Source organism: Cololabis saira, chromosome 7 (genome assembly GCF_033807715.1).
Source record: "Cololabis saira isolate AMF1-May2022 chromosome 7, fColSai1.1, whole genome shotgun sequence".
In the NCBI taxonomy this organism is placed as follows: Eukaryota; Metazoa; Chordata; class Actinopteri; order Beloniformes; family Belonidae; genus Cololabis; species Cololabis saira.
Window position 1 is genome coordinate 11,653,753 of NC_084593.1, and position 23,740 is coordinate 11,677,492.

Below are 23,740 nucleotides of genomic sequence, written 5' to 3' on the forward strand. Positions count from 1 at the left end.
AAGTTCAACCATAAACTACTGAAAACTTCGATCTTTGCTGAATTTCTCAGAGAAACAGTTTCAGAGAAACCAATCACCGTGCAATAACAATAATAACAGTAATTATAATAACACTATCACATGCTGTAACAATGCACCTTCCAACAATAACCATGTCTACCTCATACTGCTGCACCTTTCAGTTTTTTTTATTGTATATATGTTAATAAGTGCCACATTTGTTTATTTACTGTTTGCTATTTTTAAATCTGGGTACAGCGATCGAAATAACCGGAGTCAAATTCCTTGTCGGGTAATGTTCAAACTTGGCCAATAAAGATGATTCTGATTCTGATTTCCAATAAAATGAGCAAAATCAGAAGAAATTTACGGAGCCCCTCTGGTGACATTTGAAAAAAATAAAATAATGCGTGGCCACGCATTATGTATCTCGTGCCCAAGCATTATTTTACTCCTGGATGGCATTATAACCTACTGTCTGGACTTCGTGGATGCAACTTCCTTGGTGGGATGGTTATTCATCATTAATAACGGTAATTATAGTCTATTTATATTAACGAGCAAGAGTATTGTCATGGCGAGTCTAGTAATAACATGTGACATTTGAAAAAAATAAAATAATGCGTGGCCACGCATTAATAACTCGTGGCCACGCATTAATAACTCGTGGCCACGCATTAATTATCTCGTGGCCATGCATTGATTATCTCGTGGCCACGAGTTAATAACTCGTGGCCACGAGTTATTAATGCGTGGCCACGAGTTATTTTATTTTTTTCAAATATCACCAGAGGCTCTGTAGATTTCCAATAAAATGAGCAAAATCAGAAGAAATTACTCAAATTGTGACTTTATGAACTTGTTTTTAAACAGGTGAAGAGATGGGACCTCGTGCTTCTGTGTAGTTTCAATCTGGCTAAGATTAGGTTTTTTAAAAATAAAAAGGAGGAGGGAAATTTTGTAAATCTTGCGTGTAGAAAGCGAATGGACGGGCGGGGTTTCGGTTTTCCAGCTCGGAGTGAGACCTCTTCTCGCCCCGCCCCCTCTGTGACGCGGCGCTACGTCACAGGGAATTTCCAGTGGGGAAGGAAACCGAGACGAAACTCACCTGCGGGGCCGCGCATGCGCGCTCCCGGACCGCCCTCGCCTCGTCGGCTCGGATCGAGATTATTTTAGTCGGAATAAACTGCAATGACGCGCTGACGCGACGTCCTGGGATTAAAAAGAGAAGAAGAAAGAAAGAGAAAAAGAAAGAAAGAAAGAAAGGAAGGAAGAAGTGGCAGCATGGCGAGGTGAAGATGCGCAGCAGTCAGCAGTGAAGCGGAAACTAGAACCTTTCCTGGAGAGATAACCAGGTAACTCACTAACTAGTCCTTTATTAACCAGGTAAACCAGCAGCGGCTCCGCTTTGTTGGGCTGACACTTCGAGTGCGCTGAAGTTCGCTTACGATTCGTAGCTCCGGCTCAGGCAGGAAATAAAGGCTCATTCTGCTTTTTGTTTAGGCAGTGGCGTCAATTCAGTGGAAACTAAGCAGCGGTGGACAATAAACAGTAACATTTTAGAGAATAAATCCAGTGGGGGACAAGGAATAAACGTTTTAGCCTTCCTTTAATACAGCATTTTGACATTTTCATCTCTATCTCGCAAACAGGCAGAAGACCTTTCTTAGAGCAATACAAAACAATGGTATTAGGTGGAAAGTGGCAATAATACAGCACATCTGACATAATACACTGCAAAAACCCCAAATCTTAACAAGAATATTTGTCTTATTTCTAGTTAAAATGTCTCATTTTTAGTTTAAAAAAAATCTCATACACTTAAAACAAGACTCATCACTGGAAAAAACAACAATTTTCACCTGTTTCAAGTAGATTTTCACTTAAAATAAGTAGAAAAATCTGCCAGTGGAACAAGATTGTTTTGCTTATAAGATAAATCTTGTTCCACTGGCAGATTTTTCTAATTATTTCAAGTGAAAATTTACTTGAAACAGGTGAAAATTGTCAAATAACAAGTTATTTTTCTGGTGATGACTCTTGTTTTAAGTGTAATGAGATTTGACTGTTTATTATTATTTTCGATTTCGGTTTCGGCCACAAATTTTCATTTTGGTGCATCACTACTAAATACTACTGCATTGTTCCAAAATTATTAATTCTGTCTCAAATTATTCTAGGGGGGGACAGCTTTACTAATGGGGGGGGACTTGTCTGATGTGCTGCTTTTAGAACCACAATGTTATATAAAACCTGCAGAAACAAAAAAAAAAAAACCTGCAGAAACACCAAAAACAAATCAAATGAATGGGATCATAAGAGGACAGCAGATGATGCAGAGTTTATTACTGAAACCAAATGAACCTGCTACATCCAACTAAGTCTGGATCCCCCTCAAAGAAAACTACATCTCTGCTTTCAATAACTCAATGTTGAAGTCACTTAACTTTACAGGAAGGACATGTACCAGTACAATATAGCAATATACTACTTTGGCGGTATCGTTTTGAGGAGGCTTGACGTATTTCCGCTTTACGTACATCCCAGTGGAGAGCGTGCACTGTGATAGGTCTCCTCCTTTGACAAAAACAGCTTGTGTCCAATAGGATTTTAGGGAAGAAGAAAAAAGAGCAGACCTGAAAGTTACGAGTACTTTTCAGCCTTCCTAGAAATTTACTCGAGTAAAAGTAAAAAATATTTGTCTTGGAAATGTATTCAAGTAAGAATAATAAGTACCAAAGAAATCTAATACTCAAGTAAAGTACAAATCCTCTGGATATGTACTTAAGTACAGTACTCAAGTAAATTTACTCCGTTACTGTCCACCACTGCGAGTCACAGAACTTAACTAGTTTATGTAGTTTATCTGTGTGGTCAAGAAAATTGGAATTTTTTCAAATGCAGTCTCGCTCACTGCAAAAACTCAAAATCTTACCAGGAATATTTGTCTTATTTCTAGTTAAAATGTCTCATTTTTAGTCAAAAAATCTCATTACACTTAAAACAAGAGTCATCACCAGAAAAACAACTTATTTGACAATTTTCACCTGTTTCAAGTAAATTTTCACTTGAAATAAGTAGAAAAATCTGCCAGTGGGACAAGATTTATCTTCTCATTACAAGCAAAAAAATCTTGTTCCACTGTCAGATTTTTATACTTAATTTAAGTGAAAATTTAATTGAAACAGGTGAAAATGGTTGTTTTTGAGTCTTGTCTTAAATGTAATGAGATTTTTTTTTTACTAAAAATTTGACATTTTAACTAGAAATAAGACAAATATTCTTGTTAAGATTTTCAGTTTTTGCAGTGTAAAATAACTAGTGAAATCGATCATGTTGTTCTGATTTGCATTTGTAGTTATTCTATATGTATTAAGTAATAGAATAATCAATACAAATAGACACAGAGTAATTCCATAAATGTATTTAAAAAACAAACATTTACATTTTCCCTTGAAGCCAAGGTGTGGCGGCTGCCGTACCTTGATATACCCAATTGACGCCCCTGTGTTTAGGATATTTATATTTATTATTTATATATATATATATATATATATATATATATATATATATATATATATATATATATATATATATATATATATATTCACATCAGACCAGCAAATATAAAACAAACCGTGGGGTATTTATTCTTTCCACTGCCTTAAATCAGATTTAAATCCTGATTATCTGCTCTCCTAGACTAAATTAAACACGTTTATCAGTGTTAAAAGTTCAAGAGTTGAGTACCAGGCCCAGTTCGAGGCATTAATGCAGGAAAAACTGAACTTTTTACGTGCAATTATGTAAATATCCATCTGTATATATCCGTCTGTTATCTTTTTATATACTAGTATTTCTTATTATTTATTTTTCTTCTTCTTCTTCTTCTTCTTCTTATTGTATATACCAGTGTACTGTTTATAGTGTGTTATTATTATTACTGTGTTATTACTTCTCTATTGATGCCTCTTGTTTTTTTGCACTATCCCCTTTGCTGCTGTAAACTGCAAATTTCCCCTCTGTGGGACTATTAAAGGTTTTCTCTTATCTTATTTTATCTTATCTTTTATACAAAGTTTTTTTTCACCATTTGAGAGATTAGATCATCCAGATTTGTGCAGGATCGGTGTTATGGTGTGTTTCTGTGGATCAGCCCTAAGGGGCTCGGTTCTGAGTTTAAAACATTGGGCCTGAAGAAAGAACTCTGCGAAGTCGGAAGCGTCGAAACAGAAGCCAACTTCTGCGTCCAACCTCACTTCCTTATTACTTAGTACTTACACGGTACTTCTGCACTATTTCCCTCTTGTCGGTCGCAAAAACTGTTTTACAGGTTAAATAAAATTGGATTTGGTATTTAGTGAATAATATTGCAGAATCGGCATGTGTATATTAAACATAAAACCTTTATTTTAGTCAGAGACGTAACTTTTTAACGCCACTCGACCTGCTTGTGTTGGTTTGTGTCTGCGATCATTTTGAGTAAACACACAAAAAGTTAAAGTTGTTTGGTTGTTTAAGTCATGCCGAAACCACAAGACCAGTCAGCTGAGGGTCACTGCGGAAAACCTTTAATCAAACTCAGATATCCGAAGTGAGAAGTCGGAAGAAGGCTAAAGTGACAGTTTATTTCAATGGAGTTCGGCGTGAAGGAGCCTGCAAGGTTAGCTGCGAGGGGCCCGGCGGGAGGTGGTCGTAAACCGGTTTACTCTTTAACCTCATCCTCTACAACAGTGGTCCTCAACCTTTTTTCAGTGATGTACCCCCTGTGAAATATTTTTTCAGCCAAGTACCCCCTAACCAGCGCAAAGCACTTTTGGTTGTAAAAAAAAGACCTAAAACAGAGCACTGTGCCATCAGTAACTGATTTATTAAACATAAAAATATTGCTGCTATGCTTCAACCACGACTCCATCGTTGGTCCAAGTGATTGACAGGTGAAGCCAGGTGGCATTTGACAGGTTAGGTGGAACCATCCTGGTGTGGGGGATACTCTGCGGTTTTTGAAGATAAAATTCATTTTATGAATTTAGACTTATATTTTCCTCAATTATTTATGAAATATTTATTTTTAAAGGATTTTTGCATGGATGCTACTTTTTAAATATATGTATATTTTAAAATCTCACGTAGTGCCTTCACGTACCCCCATTTGAAAACCACTGCTCTACAACAACATCTGGTTATGTGTGTGTGTGTGTGTATATATATATATATATATATATATATATATATATATATATATATATATATATATATATATATATATATATATATATATATATATATATATATATATATATATATATATATGTATATATATATATGTATATATATGTGTGTGTGTGTGTGTGTGTGTTTGTACTGGTTAGTTTAGGTTTTAGGTTCAGAAGTTTAGTGTTAAAGAGTCAAATAACCAGGTTTCACCAGGGCCGTCTTCAGCTATCCGCTGCCCTGTTCTGGGGGGGGGATTTAATATCTCACTAGAAGAAGAACCAAAATTAAGATTTAAGCCAGCTTGCTAAAATAAAGCTGACTAAAGTGTAGCTTAGTTGATGTAAACGTCGGGATTTGTGAATTATAACCTCGGAGACCCAGGTGGACCCGACCTTTCGATTGGGGCCCCAGCAGACCCCCCAGGACGGAACTTCTTGACTTCAACTTAGAAATTATTACTTTTTAAACTTTTAAACTCTTATAGATTATACATTTGTACGAAACACTTGAGAGATTCTGTCTCCACAAACTCAATTTTTAGGAAAAAGAAAAAATTTATAATTTCTGATTTTACGAAAACATTTTTGAGTATTTACAAATAAAAGTGTGAATTTATAAACAGGCACATTAAAAGAAAACGGCGTTTTCTACATAAATGAAACATAAATACACACATTTGATAAATTAAAAGTGAAGAAAACAACTTTTACTATTTGAAACAAATGTTTTTGGGTGAAATTGTGAATTTTATAAACTCCCATATTTACAAGAGAAAACAACAATTTCTGACTTAATGAACTTAAAATTTTGCAGAAAGCAAAACTCGGATGCGCTAACGTTATTAACCGACATATTTCATAAATTTGACCCAATAAACTCACGATTTTGGTCAAACCTTTTCAGATAACAATTGCAGCGGGAACATGATGTGATTAAAAGTTCAGATTTATGTAGCTGTTCGTCTTGTTTCTTCGTAAATACTGAACTCTGAGACCGACCTGGGGGCCGTGTCGCCCCCTGGTGGCCTGGAGGACTAATTACACAGAAACAGATCTGATCAATAACGATTCATTTGAGTCGTTCTGTCGAAGTCGCAATGACTTTTGGTTAATTATTATTATTATTATTGTTTGACGTCCACAGACACGATGGCGGGAGACGACGCCTACATCCATCACTCCGCCCAGGTAGGGTCACCTGACACGTGTTGGATGCTGAATCAGCCCGGACCATGACCACGCCGCCGCCGCCGGGTCTGACGGTGACGAGGTTTGGTCTTCTCTGATCCTGGTCGTGGTCAGACACGGTGGCGGAGGGGTCATGGTCCGGGTCCGTCGCCCCTCGCCGCCCCGGAGCGTTCACAGCTTCCTGTGTCCCTACAGATTTTCGACAACATCCTGGATCCAACGTGGGAGTTTGCCAACTTCTCCACGATGCCTCAGATGGCGCCGCTGCGGACGGGTGAGTGTCCACGCCGCCGGGAGGCCGCGTCGTCATGGTTACAGCCCACGACGACAGGACGGGTGTCGAGATGAATTTAATCTGAGGTGCAAACGTTTGATTGACATCTATCTGTATATGTCGGCGATCCGTCGGAGCTGCTAGTTTGGTTTGGACTGATGAGGTTCCTCTCGGGGACGGATGAGGTTCCTCTTGACCCACCCACTTATCTCCCCGTGGTTGCTAACGGTGACGGGAACCGGTTTGCTCCGGCCTGCGGTCGCCCCGATCGTCCGGCGTTGCTTATTTGGCTGGAGTTAACGTATACCCGCCTTATCGCCGTGGAAACGTCGTTACTGGCCGTTGCCATGGAAACCAGGTCCTGAAAGGACCGTTGACTCGTTGGAAGTAAAAATAAACGAGACCTTCAACACATCCGTCGGTATCCCAGGACTGGACCTCCACCGCGTGGTTCTGATCCGTCCACCGGGTTCCTGAACCGGGTCCAGAGTCCTGGAGACCTGAAGGTCCAGACCTGGACCTGGTGGAGTTGCCGTGGCGGTCCTTCAAAGCAGTGGTCCCCAACCCCTGGGCCGTGGGTCATTCGGTACCAGGCCGCACAGAGATGAAAAATAATTTCTGTAGCATCCCCGACTGATGATGGATGACTCTCAAACTGATGGTTCACAATGTTTTTATTCCTTGGATGTAAATGCACTGCAAACACACCGTAAGAGCTATAAAGGAATAAAATAAAATAGTTAGTTTTTCTACATTCATATAAGTTTAACTTAAATACAGACCGACACAGCTGCTGCTCGCTCGGTCGGTAATAACAGCCACCGCTAACCACAATACATGAGTAACCATGGCAACCAAACTCAATATGTACATAAATACGGCATAACATTTGCAAAGAAAACAAATCCTTATCAGCCAGGGGCTTTTTGTGTCAGTTGGGCACCACTTAGCATTCAAGACACTTGTTTAGTCTTTCAGACAAACTTTTCTACTGCCGTTAAACTTTTACCATTAAAGTCCGAAGCGCCGGATGTTTACAATGTTTCGGCGAGACGCCTTCAAAATAAAAGCACTAAATATCGGTCTCCTTAATATATAACAAATAAAATAGAAGCCTGGCTTTAAATAACGTTAATGAGAAAACAAACATATAATACTCATATTAAAAGGTCATTTACAATTTCCATTATTTTATTTTATTTTTTCGGAAAAAAAGTTCATTATTATTATTATTATTATTATTATTATTATTATTATTATTATTATAGAGAAAATAGCACAGTCTTTAATGCCGATCTTGTCATTTCATTTAGTTTTTATCAGCTACACCTTTAGATTGGGCCGTGAAAATATTGTCAGACATTAAACGCTGGAGGGAAGACTGGACCAGAACCCCTCCAGAACCGGGAGAGCCGCTGAAGCTGGAACCAGAACCAGAACCAGTCGTGGGGTTCTTGGTTCTTGGTCTGTATTTTTATTTCTGAGACGGGTCGGGGTACCGAACCCGTCCCCGGTGACCCGGTTCTGACCCCGGCGTAGCCCAAACCGCTTTAAAAGGCCATGAAAGTTCTTTACGGGTCAAACAAACAGTTGAGAGAAACGCTGCAGGAGAACCGGGCCTTGGCTCCGGTCGGCCCGCCAGACAACGGCGCCTTTGTTGGGCCCGCCGGGCATGAATGAGGGCTCTGTCCTCCGGAACCGGCCCGGCCCGAGCCCACACATACGGACCGGTTCAGAGCGCCGGGCGCAGGCGGAACGGGTCGTCCTGCCGGGCCCTGCTGGGCCCGCAGCTGCGGGGGGGCAGAACCGCAACCAAAACCCGACTCTCTCTGAAAAGATTTATAGTTTTATAGTTTTATTTGGATCCCCATTAGCTGCAGCAAAACTGCAGCTATTCTTCCTGGGGTCCGACACATAATATACAATACAAGACAAACATTAAAAGCAAACCTAAAGAGGTAGTAGAAGAAAAAGCAAAAGAAGCATAGAAAAGAAAAAAAGTAAAAAAAAGGAAATTCTACGACAAAATATATTCTAGATTTCTGTCAAATAAGACCAGTGCTCCTTTTGACACTCACATTAACCCTTGTGCTGTCTTCGGGTCAAGAAAGGAGGGAGAGAAGAAGGATGGAAGGATGGAAGGAAGGAAGGAAGGAAGGAAGGAAGGAAGGAAGGAAGGAAGGAAGGAAGGAAGGAAGGAAGGAAGGAAGGAAGGAAGGAAGGAAGGAAGGAAGGGAGAAAATAAGGAAGGGAGGAAGGAAGGGAGAAAATAAGGAAGGGAGGAAGGAAGGAAGGAAGGAAGGAAGGAAGGAAGGAAGGAAGGAAGGAAGGAAGGAAGGAAGGAAGGAAGGAAGGAAGAAAATAAGGAAGGGAGGAAGGAAGGAAGAAAATAAGGAAGGGAGGATGGGAGAAAATAAGGAAGGAAGGAAGGAAGGAAGGAAGGAAGGGAGAAAATAAGGAAGGGAGGAAGGAAGGGAGAAAATAAGGAAGGGAGGAAGGGAGGAAGGAAGGAAGGAAGGAAGGAAGGAAGGAAGGAAGGAAGGAAGGAAGGAAGGAAGGAAGGAAGGAAGGAAGGAAGGAAGGAAGGAAGGAAGGAAGGAAGGAAGGAAGGAAGGAAGGAAGGAAGGAAGGATTAGGTCATTTTGACCCAAATGAACAAGGGTTAAGGTTACAGTTATTCTGAAACATTTAGATGTAATGCTTTACAATACAAAATCATACCTTCTTTAAATAGCATCAACCAATTCAAACAATGTATAATCATCGACAAAGCGTTTAAGTTATAATCACTTATCGTAACTTGAACCCATGACTATATTTAGTAAACCAATAGCCATTTAATAATAATTAAATAAGTTTTATATGTATTTATTTAAGAGATGTTTCTTTACTAGTCATTTGAATTATTTTATGCTTTTTAAAAGAGAGAAGCAGTCCGGCACCAGGGGAACCGGGTCGGTCCCTGGAGCCGTGTCTCTGGACAGATAAAAGTTCTACGGGCCCACAGTTCTGGCTGGACCCTGAAATAAGACTGTGGCGGTCTGGTTTCCCGGTCCTTGTGGGTTCTGCAGTTCCGGGTCGTCTCTGTTTATTCTTTGCTTTGTTTGTCTTTGTTCTATTTCCGAGTCGTGGTGAAGGAGGTTTCCAGAGGCCGGTTCTGACCGGTTCTGCTCGGGTCCAACCCTCGTGACCCGTGACTAACTGGATAAACGAGAGATGGAACAGGCTACCACGTTGGGTGGTGGCCTGTTGAATGACAGCTGCATAGACATATATTCGTAGACGCCCCATCGAGTGCTGAGGCGTACGTCAACGACGCCGCCATATTGGATGTTCAAGACTGCTGTAAACTAATACAAGTAAATGAACTTATTTTCATAAAGCGCCTTTCTACAAATAAATTTACGTTTTACGTCTCATTTATTCATTCACACACGCACTAATATACTTGGGAAACAGTTAGGCACCAAATATAATATATTTAATTTTCTCAGATGGCAAAAATAATAACTTTATTGATCCCACAAAGAATAGAATAGAATAGAATAGAATAGAATAGAATAGAATAGAAGACTTTATTGATCTCCCAGAGGAGAAATTCAGTCGTGCAGCAGCCAAACACACACACGCTCAACGGTTTATACCAAAAATTTAAAATAGAAATAACCAATAAATAGCTAAATAATAAAAAAGAGCAATATAAAAAGTAGAAAAAGAGTATGTACAAGAGAAAAAAAATAGTATACACCAAAAAAACGGATAATATTTACATGTGCAAAAATACATTTTTCTTATTTTTGTGAGGAGGGATATATATTGTTTTTCAGCACTACCTTGTTCTCTATAGCTGATATAACATGATTACTCCTATGTGGAATCAATAAAGTTCTTATTTTTGCCATCTGAGAAAATTAAATATATTATATTTGGTGCCTAACTGTTTCCCAAGTATATTAGTGCGTGTGTGAATGAATAAATGAGACGCTTTATGAAAATAAGTCCATTTGCTTGTATTAGTTTACAGCGCAGTCTTGCCACATCCAATATGGATGTGGTGTCTACGTATATATGTCTATGCTGTATATTGGCAGCTGTCATGAGGGGGCGTGGCCTGTTGATTGGCAGCTGAGTGGAAACCTCCCACCACAAACCAGCTGTTTCAGAAGTGATGAAGCTGGAGACCCGAAATCCGTCCTGAACTGGATCCAGACCCAGAGTTATTAATACCATCAGATGTGACAGTTTTTGTTGTTTCTGTTGTTTCAGTGGATGGACCGTTCCTGCAGATCCTGGAGCAGCCCAAGCAGGTGACACACACACACACACACACACACACACACACACACACACACACACACACACATGCAGTTTCTGGACCTGAGTACTGATCCAGGTTCTGGTTCCGTCCAGCGGGGGTTCAGGTTCCGGTACGGCTGTGAAGGTCCGTCTCACGGAGGTTTGCCCGGAGCCTTCAGCGAGAAGAACCGCAAGACCTTCCCCACCGTCAAGGTAAGACCAGACCCTCCCCTGAACCTTTAAAGGGGACCTATTATGGCATCTAATACCTATTTTAAACAGGCCTTGAATGTCTTAAAAACAAGCTTTTGATTGTTTTTGCTAAATAAATTAGAAATTCAGCCTCTGAGCCATGTCTTTATCATCATAATGAGGCTCTGTGCTGATTGGCTGCCTGAATGACGCGATACACCGCTACGAAAAAATGGCAGAAGCTCCGGCCGGCGGAGTTGTTATTGTTGTTCCGGCCAGAGTTAGTTGTGGGCGTGGTTTCACGCATCGGAGGCCAACCTCTGTAAATCGCTCCCGTCGTTACGTATCGACGTGAGCAGAATCTGAACGGCTCGTAGATCCACATCACACTGGACGGCTCATCCGGGCGGCTGTACAGACACTGCAGAATTTGGTTGCTTTCCTCCTTCTCTGAGTTGGCAGGCTGAGGGGAGACCACTTTATATATGTTAAAGCAAGAAAAAACATGTTTTTCAGAATAGGTCCCCTTTAAGAACCGGTGTCGACCTCCAGCCCACCCTGTGTCTGCTGGTCATGTGACCGTTGGCGGCCGAGCAGGCGGCGACAGACCTGGTTGGTGCAGGCGTGGAGGGGGCGTGTCCTTGAAGCAACCAGAGGAAATCTGTTTCCTGTTTATTTCTGTTGAAGAATCAGGAAACATCAAAGTTTACCATCAAGTTATTGAGGAAAAAGTACGTGAACCCCTTTCTGCACTAACATGTGGATTCCAGTCGGCCTTGGAGTCCCACAGGGTTCTACACCCGGACCTCAACTTTTTTACTTTATATAAAGTGCCAAGATGAAGAATTTAAACCTGCATGATTTTGATTGACAGCTGGCGCAGCCAATCAATCGTTAGGCATAAATACAGAGTTGTCGAGGATAGGGCTGCAACGATTCGTCGACGTTGTCGACAAAAATCGATTAAAATCAAAATTGTCGACAATGAATTCCATTGTCGACAAACGTGTTTTTCCAATGGAGTGAGGCGTCTTACTTCAATACAATCTCTGCCGAGAGTCGTGCATGCACGATAACATCTCAGCAGCTGCAGTAATAAAACTTCAAAGGTTTGGGAGCATTTTAGCCTCGATACGGCGAAAAAAAAGATGACTTGCAAGGTTTTCAAAGCCGACGTTGCTTTTCACGGGAGCACGTCGGTAACACATTTGAAGAGAAAGCACGTCGGAGTGTTGAACGAAACGGACCCGCCTTGGTAAGAGATTAATCGTATTTTGGCTTTAAAAGAGAGCTTTAACGTTATGCCTGACTGTGCCTGACAAAAGTATTTTAAATTAAATTAAGTCAGATATCTGGAGAAACTGCGTTTAGTGTCTGTGGAGCATCTTGGAAGAGAGACGCAGGATTTGGGACGCAGTCGGTCAGCAGCATTCTCTCCCTCCACAGATATGTAATGGCCAAGCGATTCATTTATTAAATGAATTTGTTTAATTCTTAACTTTGTTTATTTTATGTCCTTTATTAGTATTATTTGAGCCACTCACAGCCTACTCGTTTATATAACCTCAATCATAATTGATGCAGCGCGAAAAGCGAAAAAAGGCTTGTGCGAACATGACAATGATGAATTTGCATCTAACTTTCAGTCAGGTGCCTATGAATTGTCAATTATCCATCAAACTCCACAATGGTCATGTTATTATTAGATCAGATAGATTTGTCTGGACATTTCTCTTGCGGGAGCATTGCTGGCATGAATTCTCAGAGTTTTGCGGACGTGGGCGGGAGTGTAACACAGACGTTGCAGGCGGTAATGGTCAGAAATGCAGCGGGAGCAGGATGAAGAAAACAGTCCCGCTATATCGGGGCTCTAGTGCCATCTTTCTTGTGCTTATTATCATTTCCCACATTTTTCAATTCAATTCAATTTTATTTATATAGCGTCTAATACAACAGAGTTGTCTCTAGACGCTTTACAGAGACCCATACCCAGAACATGACCCCCGAGCAGTTATTACATAAACAATGGCAGGTAAAAACTCCCCTAGTGGGAGAAAAACCTTAAGCCAAACAGTGGCAAGAAAAACTCCCCTTTAGGAGGGAAGAAACCTTGAGCAGGACCTGGCTCATAAGGGGGGACCCTCCTGCCGAGGGCCAGACTGGTGGGTCAGGGACGGCAACAGCACAGCAGGCAGGTGGAAGCAGCAACGGGATGACCGGGGGTGGGGACCGCAGGCCAGCACACAGCTCCCGAAGCTCCGGCCCAATCAGCAAGTCCCAGGTTGGGGTGCAGGGTCAGGAAAAGACTTGTGCTCCGTAATGCAAGCTACAAGCCACCCACGGCCACCTGCAGGACAAAAGAGAGAAAAGGGAGGAGAAGGGGGGGCCAGCAACGGGATGACCAGGGGTGGGGACCGCAGGCCAGCATGCAGCTCCCGAAGCTCCGGCCCAATCAGCAAGTCCCAGTTTGGGGTGCAGGGTCAGGGAAAGACTTGTGCTCCGTAATGCAAGCTACAAGCCACATAATTAAAGCAACCTCATACTAAATTAAAAAAAATTAGTAATTATCCGATTAGTCGACTAATCGTTTCAATAGTCGGTGACTAGTCGACTATTAAAATAGTCGTTAGTTGCCGCCCTAGTCGAGGATGTGGAATCAAACCTGCAGGTCTGGATCTGGACCCTAGTGGTACCTGCAGGGGGTTTTCCCGTAGAGGAAGACTTCCTGGTCGTCACGGTAACGGCGGTGAAGCTGCATCGTTTCTGGTGGACCGGACCAGAACCCCCTCACATGGCCCTGTTGTCAGAACAGGTTCTGGTTCCTCTCCAGACGGAAGGTTTTGGGCCTCGGAGGGAGTTTCAGCAGAATCTGGGGGGGTTCTGGGTGGAAGAGGCTTCAGAGGAATCCTCTGCTGGTCTGGACCTGTCCCGGTTCACTCACGCCGCCTCCTCGCACGTCTGTCGGGAAATTCCTCGCCGACGGCCCCGTGTGATTAGCGGCGCTGCATCAGACGCCCCCGACCCGGAAACAGAAACCAGGCCGTGAAAGTGGAGCACGACGCCCCCGGGCTTTTAGAGGGAATGTATCCAGTCATCATTAAAAAGTTTATTTCATCGTTTTGAGGAGAATCTCCTGAATCTGTGTTGCCAGTTTGGGCAAGTTTCAGCTCAATTGGGCTGAAAAATATATATTTTGGCTTCTTTTCCAGGTTTTTACTAAATATTTAGGGGAAATTATTAACAAAAAAGTTTCTAATATGGCAGAGAAAAGTAGAAACTTACAAAATAAACTCACTGATATTTGATTTGCTGTAATCTACTCAATTTAATTGTAGTCTTTGTTTGGAGCCTGAACTTTTTGGGGGCTATTTAGTGGTGATGTGAAGCTGGTGATGGTTTTAACTTCCAGAATGTTTGATTCAGCAGTTTTTTCATTATTTCGGTGGGTTTTACATTGTGTTTGGGGTTGGAACCTGTCAGATCTGGCAACTTTGACCTCAGACTCTCTTTTGGGTCTTAAATTTAGTTTGAAAATGGTATTAAAACTTAAAGGGGACCTATTATGGCATCTAATACTTATTTTAAACAGGCCTTGAATGTCTTAAAAACAAGCTTTTGATTGTTTTTGCTAAATAAATTAGAAATTCAGCCTCTGAGCCATGTCTTTATCTTCCCCGTTTCTAACCTCCTTATCTATGTGGGATTCTGAGTGGGCGGGGCTATGATAATGAGGCTCTGTACTGATTGGCTGCCTGAATGACGCGATACCCCGCTACGAAAAAATGGCGGAAGCTCCGGCTGGCAGAGTTACCGTGTCCTAACACCGTGTCATTACTGCATGCGATGCGAGCGAGCGTCAGCGACAAAATCAATTCAATTGCTTTATTATCTATTGGACTGTCCTAACTGGCCGCAGCGACGCTGCGCAGCGCGATGCGGTGCGCCGTTTTGAGCTGAACATTTGTTGGACGCCCTGCTGTAGGAAAGCGCTGTAGGAAACAGTCATGATGAGGAACGGCTGATCCAGTTAGTTGAAATGAGAAGTTATCTCTATGATTCCTCCTCATTTCACTACAAAAACCTCAATAAAGTGGCAGCTGCTGGAGGGAGATGGACAGAGAGCGTCCGACGTCACGCAGTGCTACGGGATAGTCGGACGCTCGCATGCAGTTAGGACACGTTGTTTAGTTGTGGGCGTGGTTTGCATTTTGGTTACGTAAGGAAAGGGAGCAGAATCTGAACAGCTCGTAGATCCACATCAGACTGGATGGCTCATCCGGGCGGCTGTACAGACACTGTAGAATTTGGTTGCTTTCCTCCTTCTCTGAGTTGGCAGGCTGAGGGGAGACCACTTTATATATGTTAAAGCAAGAGGAAACCTGTTTTTCAAAATAGGTCCTCTTTAAATTTACCTCGGTCAGACCTGTAGACACCCTGCAGTTAATCAATGATGGTGATCAGGTCATCAGTGATGGTGGTGAGCAGCAGCTGGCTGGTCATTGGTCCTGGGGGGGAAGGGGGCGGAGCCTCCAGCGGCCTGCAGAGGCGCTGGGAGAGGAAGTGATGCAGGAGTTCAGCCGGGGCCAGAGACCCGAGGACAGGAAGTGGGTCCACCGCGGGCCTGAGCTGGGCTGCTGCAGCGCTCAGCGCCGCGGTGCCGGGGCCTCAGGGCCTCAAGGCCTCAGGGGCAGGAAACCAGCGCAGCAGCGCCGCCGTGTTTCTAGGAACCGTCTCTGTGTGCAGGAGCGCTGCGAGCGGCGGCAGAACCGGGAAGAGGAAGTGGGCTGGTGCAACACTCCTGCAGGCAAATATCTGCTGCAGAGTGATGCCCACACACACACACACACACACACACACACACACACACACACACACACACACACACACACACACACACACACACACACACACACACACACACACACACACACACACACACACACACACACACAGAAACAGGAACAGAGTGTTTCTGGTTTCTCTAGAGAAACCACCGTAACGACATCATGCAGATCAGCACGAGGAAGCAACTGAAACCCTGAAGAAGGAAATCCGACATGAAAGACTGAAGAATCAGCGTTTAAATCTGTAAACAAACAGCAGACTGTTTTCTTACAGCCATTAGTTCCACCAGTCTGGTTAAACCACTTTAACCAGACTGGTTAAGAAAATAAATGATGATCCTCCACAGACGGTTAACCTCTGAGGAGATTAATCAAGATGATGATGGATGGATCAATAGATGTAATGTATTAATGGATGGAGGGATTGGTGGATCAATAGATGGATTAATAGATTCAGATTCAGACGACTTTATTAATCCTTTAAAAGGAACCCTGGTTATTAAGACTTGTAGTCCCTAATTAGCCATAATTGTTCTCTTATACTAAAATATGTTGTTAGAAACACATAAAATAATCTAATTGCTTTAAAAATCTACAATGTTTATCACATGTTTTGACCTGCGGGAGGCGCCATGTTTTACCTGCGCAATGCATTCTGGGGGCGATGACGTAGACCGGTGGCTCTGGGAAGATAAGCCCCATTAGTTTAACTGGGACAGGTATCTAAAACATAGATGAGCAGCTCTCTCCCGGCCGTGGAGGCTGACGAGGGAGCCCATAAGACGTCTCGGTTCAGGCAAACTGGATCAAAGTTCTGTGATGCACGGGAGATCTGCAAAAATGATCAATGTCGTGCGCATCTTACCAGTGCATTAAACTGTATATAATGCAGCGGCGCAGCCAGCCGGAATCCTGTACGCACTTTGCATACCCTTTTTTTTGAAGGTTTTATTTTTGGTACGTGCTGGGCGAGGCCGGTTTTAGGGGGGGGGTGGGGCAGGGGTGGGCTATGCCCACCCAAACGGAGAGGCTACGGCGTAGACGGCGTAGCCGTGGCTCCGCTCTCCGCTCTCCACTCTCGCCAGGATGGAGACGTCGGTGGGCAGGAGGCACGTTTGGGTGGGCATAGCCCACCCCTGCCCCCCCCTAAAACCGGCTTCGGTGCTGGTTCCACCGTTTGATGACAGACCAGAGGCTGAGGGGACTGGCCCGGGACTTTGACGAAACGGGAGGCGCAGACTTCGCGTCAAATAGGCAAGAACATCTTTATTTAATTTAATGACGCCAGATCTGGCTGGGGTTTTTATTGTAGCATCGGCTATCTGCTAGTTGAAACGTGTGGTCTGTTAGTCTATCTGAGTTTTAGGGTGTTTTTATAGTTCATGCTTTATGGTGCTGTACTTTTTTTATTTATTTTTTTTACTTTTTTGTAGGTGCGCCGTCACCTTAATGTTTTTAGCTGCATTTTCATCTGTGTTTCTGTTGCGCCGTCACCTGTTTAGCTGTGTCTTCATCCGTCACACAGCTGCTAATTAAGATACGGGTTAATCGATACACCAGGCGGGGATTGATCATTGATCAGGACGTTACGGTTCTTCAGCTCAGACGACGGTCACGTCTCCGTGAGTCTCAGACGAGCTGCTGGCGCCCCCTGCTGGTGGAGGACAGTAGCTCTGTTAAACAACATACATGGATCTGGTGACGTGGGGGACAGATGGAGGGATGATGGAGGGATGGATGGAGGGATGGATGGAGGGATGGATGGAGGGATGGATGGAGGGATGGATGGAGGGATGGATGGATTAATAGATGAATGGATGTATGGATCGATAAATGGGTGGATGAATGGATGATGGAAGGATGATAGATGTATTTGGTTCTTTCAGTCCCGACCACTAGTTCTGTTGGTGGAACTTGGATCCACCCGGTCCAGGTTGGACCAGGACTGTCCCAGTCCCCGGGTTGACGTGTGCTGGTTCTGGTTCTGTTGCAGGTGTGTAACTACCAGGGCCAGGCCCGGGTGGTGGTCCAGCTGGTGACGGCGCTGACCCCCCACCCTCAGCTCCACGCCCACAGCCTGGTGGGGAAGCAGTGCGACAAGGGCATCTGCATCGCCGACCTGCAGTCCAAGGACGCCACCATCAGGTACCGGCACCGGACCGGGACCGGGTCTGAACCGGGCCGACACTAGTGCTGAACAATTTTTGAAATAGCCGTATTTTCTGGACTATAAGCTGCTACTTTTTTCATAGGTTTTGAAACATGCAGCTTATACAAAGGTGTGGCTATTCTGTGGATTTTTCTTCCACCGCTCGGGGCTATCTAACCGGAATTAGAATCAAAACTAAGACAAAATAAATGCACAGAAGAATATGCTACTTCTTCTTCAGTAGATAGAAGTAGAAGCAGATTTCAAACAGATAAATAGATAAATAAATACTGGTCATTTTCTCTTGGTTCTGTCCCGTTTTAATCAGCATAGTTGCTGCAGTGTTAAAAGGATCTATTTTGGTACATACATGTACATCATTTACAGTTCAAAATCGTTCTGTACATGTCGTAAAAATCTAATTTAACAACATAAATATATGCGGCTTGCATATCTTTTTTTTATTATTTTTTTTAAAATAGAGCGGATGCGGCTTATATTCAGGTGCGGGTTATAGTCCAGAAAATACGATAATCGTTCAGCCCTAGTCTGAACTGTCCTGTCTCTCCGCAGCTTCCCCAACCTGGGGATCCTCCACGTCACCAAGAAGAACGTGAGCAAGACGCTGGAGGAGCGGATGGTGGAGGCCGTCCGGATGGGCTACAACTGCGGCGTCTCCATCCACCCGGAGGTGGACGCCCTGCAGGGGGAGGTCCGGGCCCCGCGGGAGCTGAGCGGTGAGTCCCGGTCCTGGTACCGGCCCAGTACCGGCCCACAGCTGTAGCTACATGAGCTTAGCCTAGTTCATGTTAATGATGATAACCAACGTTACGTTCATTCTGTTCAATCTGGTTCCAGCAGTCCTTGTTGACGTCCCCCCAACCCTCGGCTAAGCTACGATACTAGCATTATACTAATGTATGGTGCTAACATTATACTAATCGATGTTGCTAACATTATGTTAATCCACGTGCTAACATTATGCTAAACTATAGAGCTAACATTATGCCAATCCGTGGTGCTAACTTTATGCTAACCTATGATACTAACTTTATAATAACCTATGATACTAAGATTATGCTTATCTATAATGCTAACAGTATACTAATCTATGGTGCTAACATTATGCTAACCTGTGATGCTAACTAACATCCCCCTACATTCAGTCTGATTGGACTGACTGTCCATCCAAACATGTTTCAGATGTTGCCATTGGCATTAGTTAGCGTCATGCTAACCTGCGATACTATTGTTACCGTACATTTACTCAGATTCTAATTCTGAAGTGGGACATTAATATGGGGGTCAGTGAGTTATTATTAATAATAATAATTATTATTATTGATAATAATAATAATAATATATTAATATATATATATATATATATATATATATATATATATATATATATATATATATATATATATATATATATATATATATATTTTTTTTTTTTTTTTTTTAATTATTATTTTTATTTATTTTGACAAACAAGGCGGATCTGAAGTGTTGAGTGTGACATCACAGAGCGTTCCTCTGTTGGTGTGTTGGAGCTCCCCGCCGGTACAACACTCCCGGACTCTGCTGTACCGTTCTGTTTTTGCTGAGTCGTGATCTGTGTTTTTGCTGAGTCGTTATGTGCCTTGCCTCCCCAGACCACCAGCGCAGCCTGATCGGCGGCGCGGCGGCCAACCAGGCCAAAGACATGGACCTGAGCGTCGTCCGGCTCATGTTCACCGCCTTCCTGCCCGACAGCGACGGGGGCTTCTCCCGCCGGCTGGAGCCGGTGGTGTCGGAGCCCATCTACGACAGCAGTGAGTCCAACACAGTCCTGGGGGGGGAACGGGCCCAGGGGGGGGCGGTTCTGGAACCAGTCTCTGCTGAGCCGGTCTGGGGGCCTGGTCTGGTCAGAGAGTTTATAAACACCGTGTCGTGTCATGGAGCTACAGTCGCAGCTCAGGTTCCAGTCTCGGTGACGAGCCCCGTGAGGGCGGGGCTAACACGGTTCATCTGGTCTTGGTAACCCCGCCCCCCTCATACCTGATAGAACTAGTGATGCACCAAATGTTCGGTAACCGAAATTGTTCGGCTGAAAATAGCAAAAAGAAAATTTCGGTGTTCAGTGGAATAAGTGGGGAAAAAACCGAACAATTAATAACGGCGTCTTAGATGAGGCAATCAAACAGCGAACAGCGTGGAGTGAGGGGCGAGCGGTGTTAAATGCACTAAACATGTCAGCATGTCAGATCATTACTTGGATGTGGGGAAAAAACAGAGAACACGAGAAATGATCCAGGCTGAGTTGAATTTGGGAAATCGCGTGGTGATGGAGACGGTCACGGGACGCACAGCGCAGGAGATCGGGGAGAGAGCGCAGAGAAAAGGGCCTGTACTACCGATGCGGTGCACGAAACTCTCACTGTCTGACAGCCTGTCCTAACTGCATGCGAGCGTCCGACTGTCGCGTCGCACTGCGTGGTATTGGACGCTCTCTGTCCACACTGAACGCGTTATGGGCACCAACGTTATTTTGATTGACAGCTGAGACTCGCCTTTTAAAAGGCTGATTTATGGTTCCGCGTTACACCAACGCAGACCTTACGGCGTAGGGTACGCGGCGCACTCACCGAACGGTGCGCGTCGCCGCGTACCCTACGCCGTAGGCTACGCCGTCGATTTTACGCGGAACCATAAATCAGCCTTTATTCACCCGCCCGTGCACTCCTGAAAGAAACTCCTAAAATTACTTCTAAAAGAGTAAAGGGACAAGTAAAAGATGGGTGATTACTTGTAATCTTCCTACATTTGTACTTTCTAAACAGAAAAGAAGCTTATTATTCAGTGGAATAAGTGGGGAAAAAACCGAAGGGTGCGCAATCAAACAGCGAACAGCGTGGAGCGATAACCCTCTCGCATATTGGAGGACCAATCAAGGCCACTTTCCTGACTTGGCACAGATGGCACGCAGGTAATAATAATAATAATAATAATAATAATAATAATAATAATAATAATAATAATAAGCTGTATTTAACATAAAAGCAATAAAACAAATAAAAGCACTGCAGAGTGCATAAGAGAAATGGAGATATGATACTATAATATAAATAATTAGGTAGACTACTTGTATGGGAAAGGGATTGAGAAAACTGCGAAGAACCATTGTTCGGTATGTTATTCGGTATTTGTGTTTATTATTATTTTCGGTTTCGGTTTCGGCCACAAATTTTCATTTCGGTACATCACTAGATAGAACCGGTTCTCACTTTAAAATCTAAATCCAAATTTGGTTTTACTACGTTGGAAAGTCCTGCTGGAAACCAGAGCCGCCAGTTTTATTGGTGGTAGTGTCCCGGCACGCTACCAGTGCTGGTCCTGGTGGTGCTGGTGGTGCTGGTCTAGAACCTGAACCCAAAGACCCGGTTCCCTGATGACTCGTATGGAGCTGAGGAACCCGCAGATCCCAGATCCTGGTCCTGGTCCCCTCTGATCCTCCTTCCTGTGTTTTTCCCCCAGAGGCCCCCAACGCCTCCAACCTGAAGATCGTGAGGATGGACCGGACCGCCGGCTGCGTGACCGGGGGGGAGGAGGTCTACCTGCTCTGCGACAAAGTCCAGAAAGGTCGGCTGGGGGGCGCGATGACATCAGAGGTCTGAACCGGACCAGAACCGGACCAGCTAACGCTGCAGGTGTGTTTGCAGATGACATCCAGGTGAGGTTCTACGAGGAGGACGACTCGGGCCTGACCTGGGAGGCGCTGGGAGACTTCTCCCCCACCGACGTGCACCGACAGGTAGGTCCTGGGGGTCCTGGAGGTCCTGGGGGGTCCCGGGGTTACTGGGGTTACTGGGGGGTCCTGGAGGTCTGGATCTGGGGGGTTCCCCTGAACCTGAACCCGCTAGACACCAAGATTAACACGTGCAGGCTAAGTACAGGGGGGCCCAGGATAGAGCCGTGGGGAACCCCCCAGAACCCCACAGGACCCCCCAGAACCCAACGGGCTGAGCAGAGCTTATTCTGATTGGATGGCTCCGCCCAGTCAGCTGACCTCTGGTGTTTTGTGTTGCTCCTGTTGCCGTGGCGACAGTTCGCCATCGTGTTCAAGACTCCGAAGTACCGAGACCAGAACCTGCAGAAACCCACGTCCGTCTTCGTGCAGCTGAAGAGGAAGTCGGACAACGAGACCAGCGAGCCCAAACCGTTCACCTACCACCCGCAGATCATAGGTAGGTGGCTCCGCCCATAATTATAGGTAGGTCATGTGCAGGGGTCGGCAACCCAAAATGTTGAAAGAGCCGTATTGGACCAAAAACACAAAAAGCCTTAGAATGAAGGCAAATGGCAAAAGGCGAAATGTTGTGAAAAAAGTCGAAATGTCGAGAAAAAAAGTCAAAATTTCAAGAAAAACATTAGAAATGTCGAGATTAATGTTGAAGTACAATCTCAAGAAAAAAGTTGAGAAAAAAGTCGAAATTTCGAGAAAAAAGTCAAAATTTCGAGAAAAAAGTTGAAATGTTGAGATTAAAAGGAAAGGAAAAAGAAAGAAAAAAAGAGGAAAAAAAAGGAAAAAAAGAAGAAAAAAAGAAGATAAAAAGGAAGAAAAAAAAAGGTAAAACATTTTTGAAAAAGCTCCAGGGAGCCACTAGGGCGGTGCTAAAGAGCCGCATGCGGCTCTGTAGCCGCGGGTTGCCGACCCCCGGTCATGTGACTCCACCATGGATCTATTATAGAACTGGATGGGACACTGAAAATGGCCGCCCATTCATTTCAATGCATTTTGCTCGCCTGGCGCATACGCTGAAAAAGTTCCGGACCTCCGGGTTTACTTCCGCGTTATGCGGCCCATAGAGCATGCGCAGTTGAGTCACCTCCCATGATGCTCTGGGGCCTCCCATCATGCCCCGGGGCAATGACGCGAATATTAATATAATATGTATTAATATAATATATTAATTAATGTATATTATTACATGTATAGTATTACATATATTATTAATGTAATAATATAATATAATTACATAATATATATTAATATAATACATCTGTGGAGTGCACGGACACCGATGTGATGTCACGCCCAGAAAGAGACTTTTCTTTGACTTTTCTGGCCGTTATAAAACATCTTTGACGGATATAAAGTCCATGACATACAAATATAGAATACAGAGATTAGTAATTGCCGGTGATTACAGCTGGAGGTTCCTGTGAACAGTTTTAGAGGCTTCTCTTTTACTATTGCGGTCTATGGGAAAAAAGCTTTCTGGGCCCCATGGGATTTTTTGTTGCAGTACCGCGGCTGGCCACTGGGAAAAATCGGCGTGCCTTCTGAATGCGAGACTCAGGGCTGGACTCCACCCACAGATAGGTAGGTCATTTGACTCCTTTGATCTCTGTGTCCAGACAAGGAGGAGGTCCAGAGGAAGAGACAGAAGACGCTGCCCAACTTCCAGGACTTCAGCGGCCACGGCGGAGGAGGAGGTCTGTACCGAGGAGGGGGGGCGGGGCCAGCCGCAGGGGGAGGTCCCGGACCAGCAGGGGGCGGAGCCGGAGGTGAGGTCACCGCCTGGATGGAGGGTGCTGG

At 44.0% G+C, this 23,740-nt stretch overlaps 1 protein-coding gene across 1 annotated transcript in view; it reads left to right on the forward strand.

Moving 5' to 3' along the window:
- Positions 1 to 1,092: 1,092 nt before the first annotated feature.
- nfkb1 (nuclear factor of kappa light polypeptide gene enhancer in B-cells 1) overlaps positions 1,093 to 23,740 on the forward strand; it is a 31,097-nt gene continuing 8,449 nt past the window's right edge. The window contains exons 1-12 of the mRNA XM_061724832.1: positions 1,093 to 1,355; positions 6,361 to 6,404; positions 6,600 to 6,678; positions 10,945 to 10,985; positions 11,089 to 11,187; positions 18,004 to 18,155; positions 18,733 to 18,896; positions 19,815 to 19,973; positions 21,676 to 21,780; positions 21,861 to 21,952; positions 22,247 to 22,385; positions 23,560 to 23,709. Of these exons, the coding sequence (XP_061580816.1) occupies positions 6,366 to 6,404; positions 6,600 to 6,678; positions 10,945 to 10,985; positions 11,089 to 11,187; positions 18,004 to 18,155; positions 18,733 to 18,896; positions 19,815 to 19,973; positions 21,676 to 21,780; positions 21,861 to 21,952; positions 22,247 to 22,385; positions 23,560 to 23,709 (1,219 nt within the window). The 5' untranslated portion in view covers positions 1,093 to 1,355; positions 6,361 to 6,365. The remainder of the gene's footprint in view (positions 1,356 to 6,360; positions 6,405 to 6,599; positions 6,679 to 10,944; positions 10,986 to 11,088; positions 11,188 to 18,003; positions 18,156 to 18,732; positions 18,897 to 19,814; positions 19,974 to 21,675; positions 21,781 to 21,860; positions 21,953 to 22,246; positions 22,386 to 23,559; positions 23,710 to 23,740) is intronic.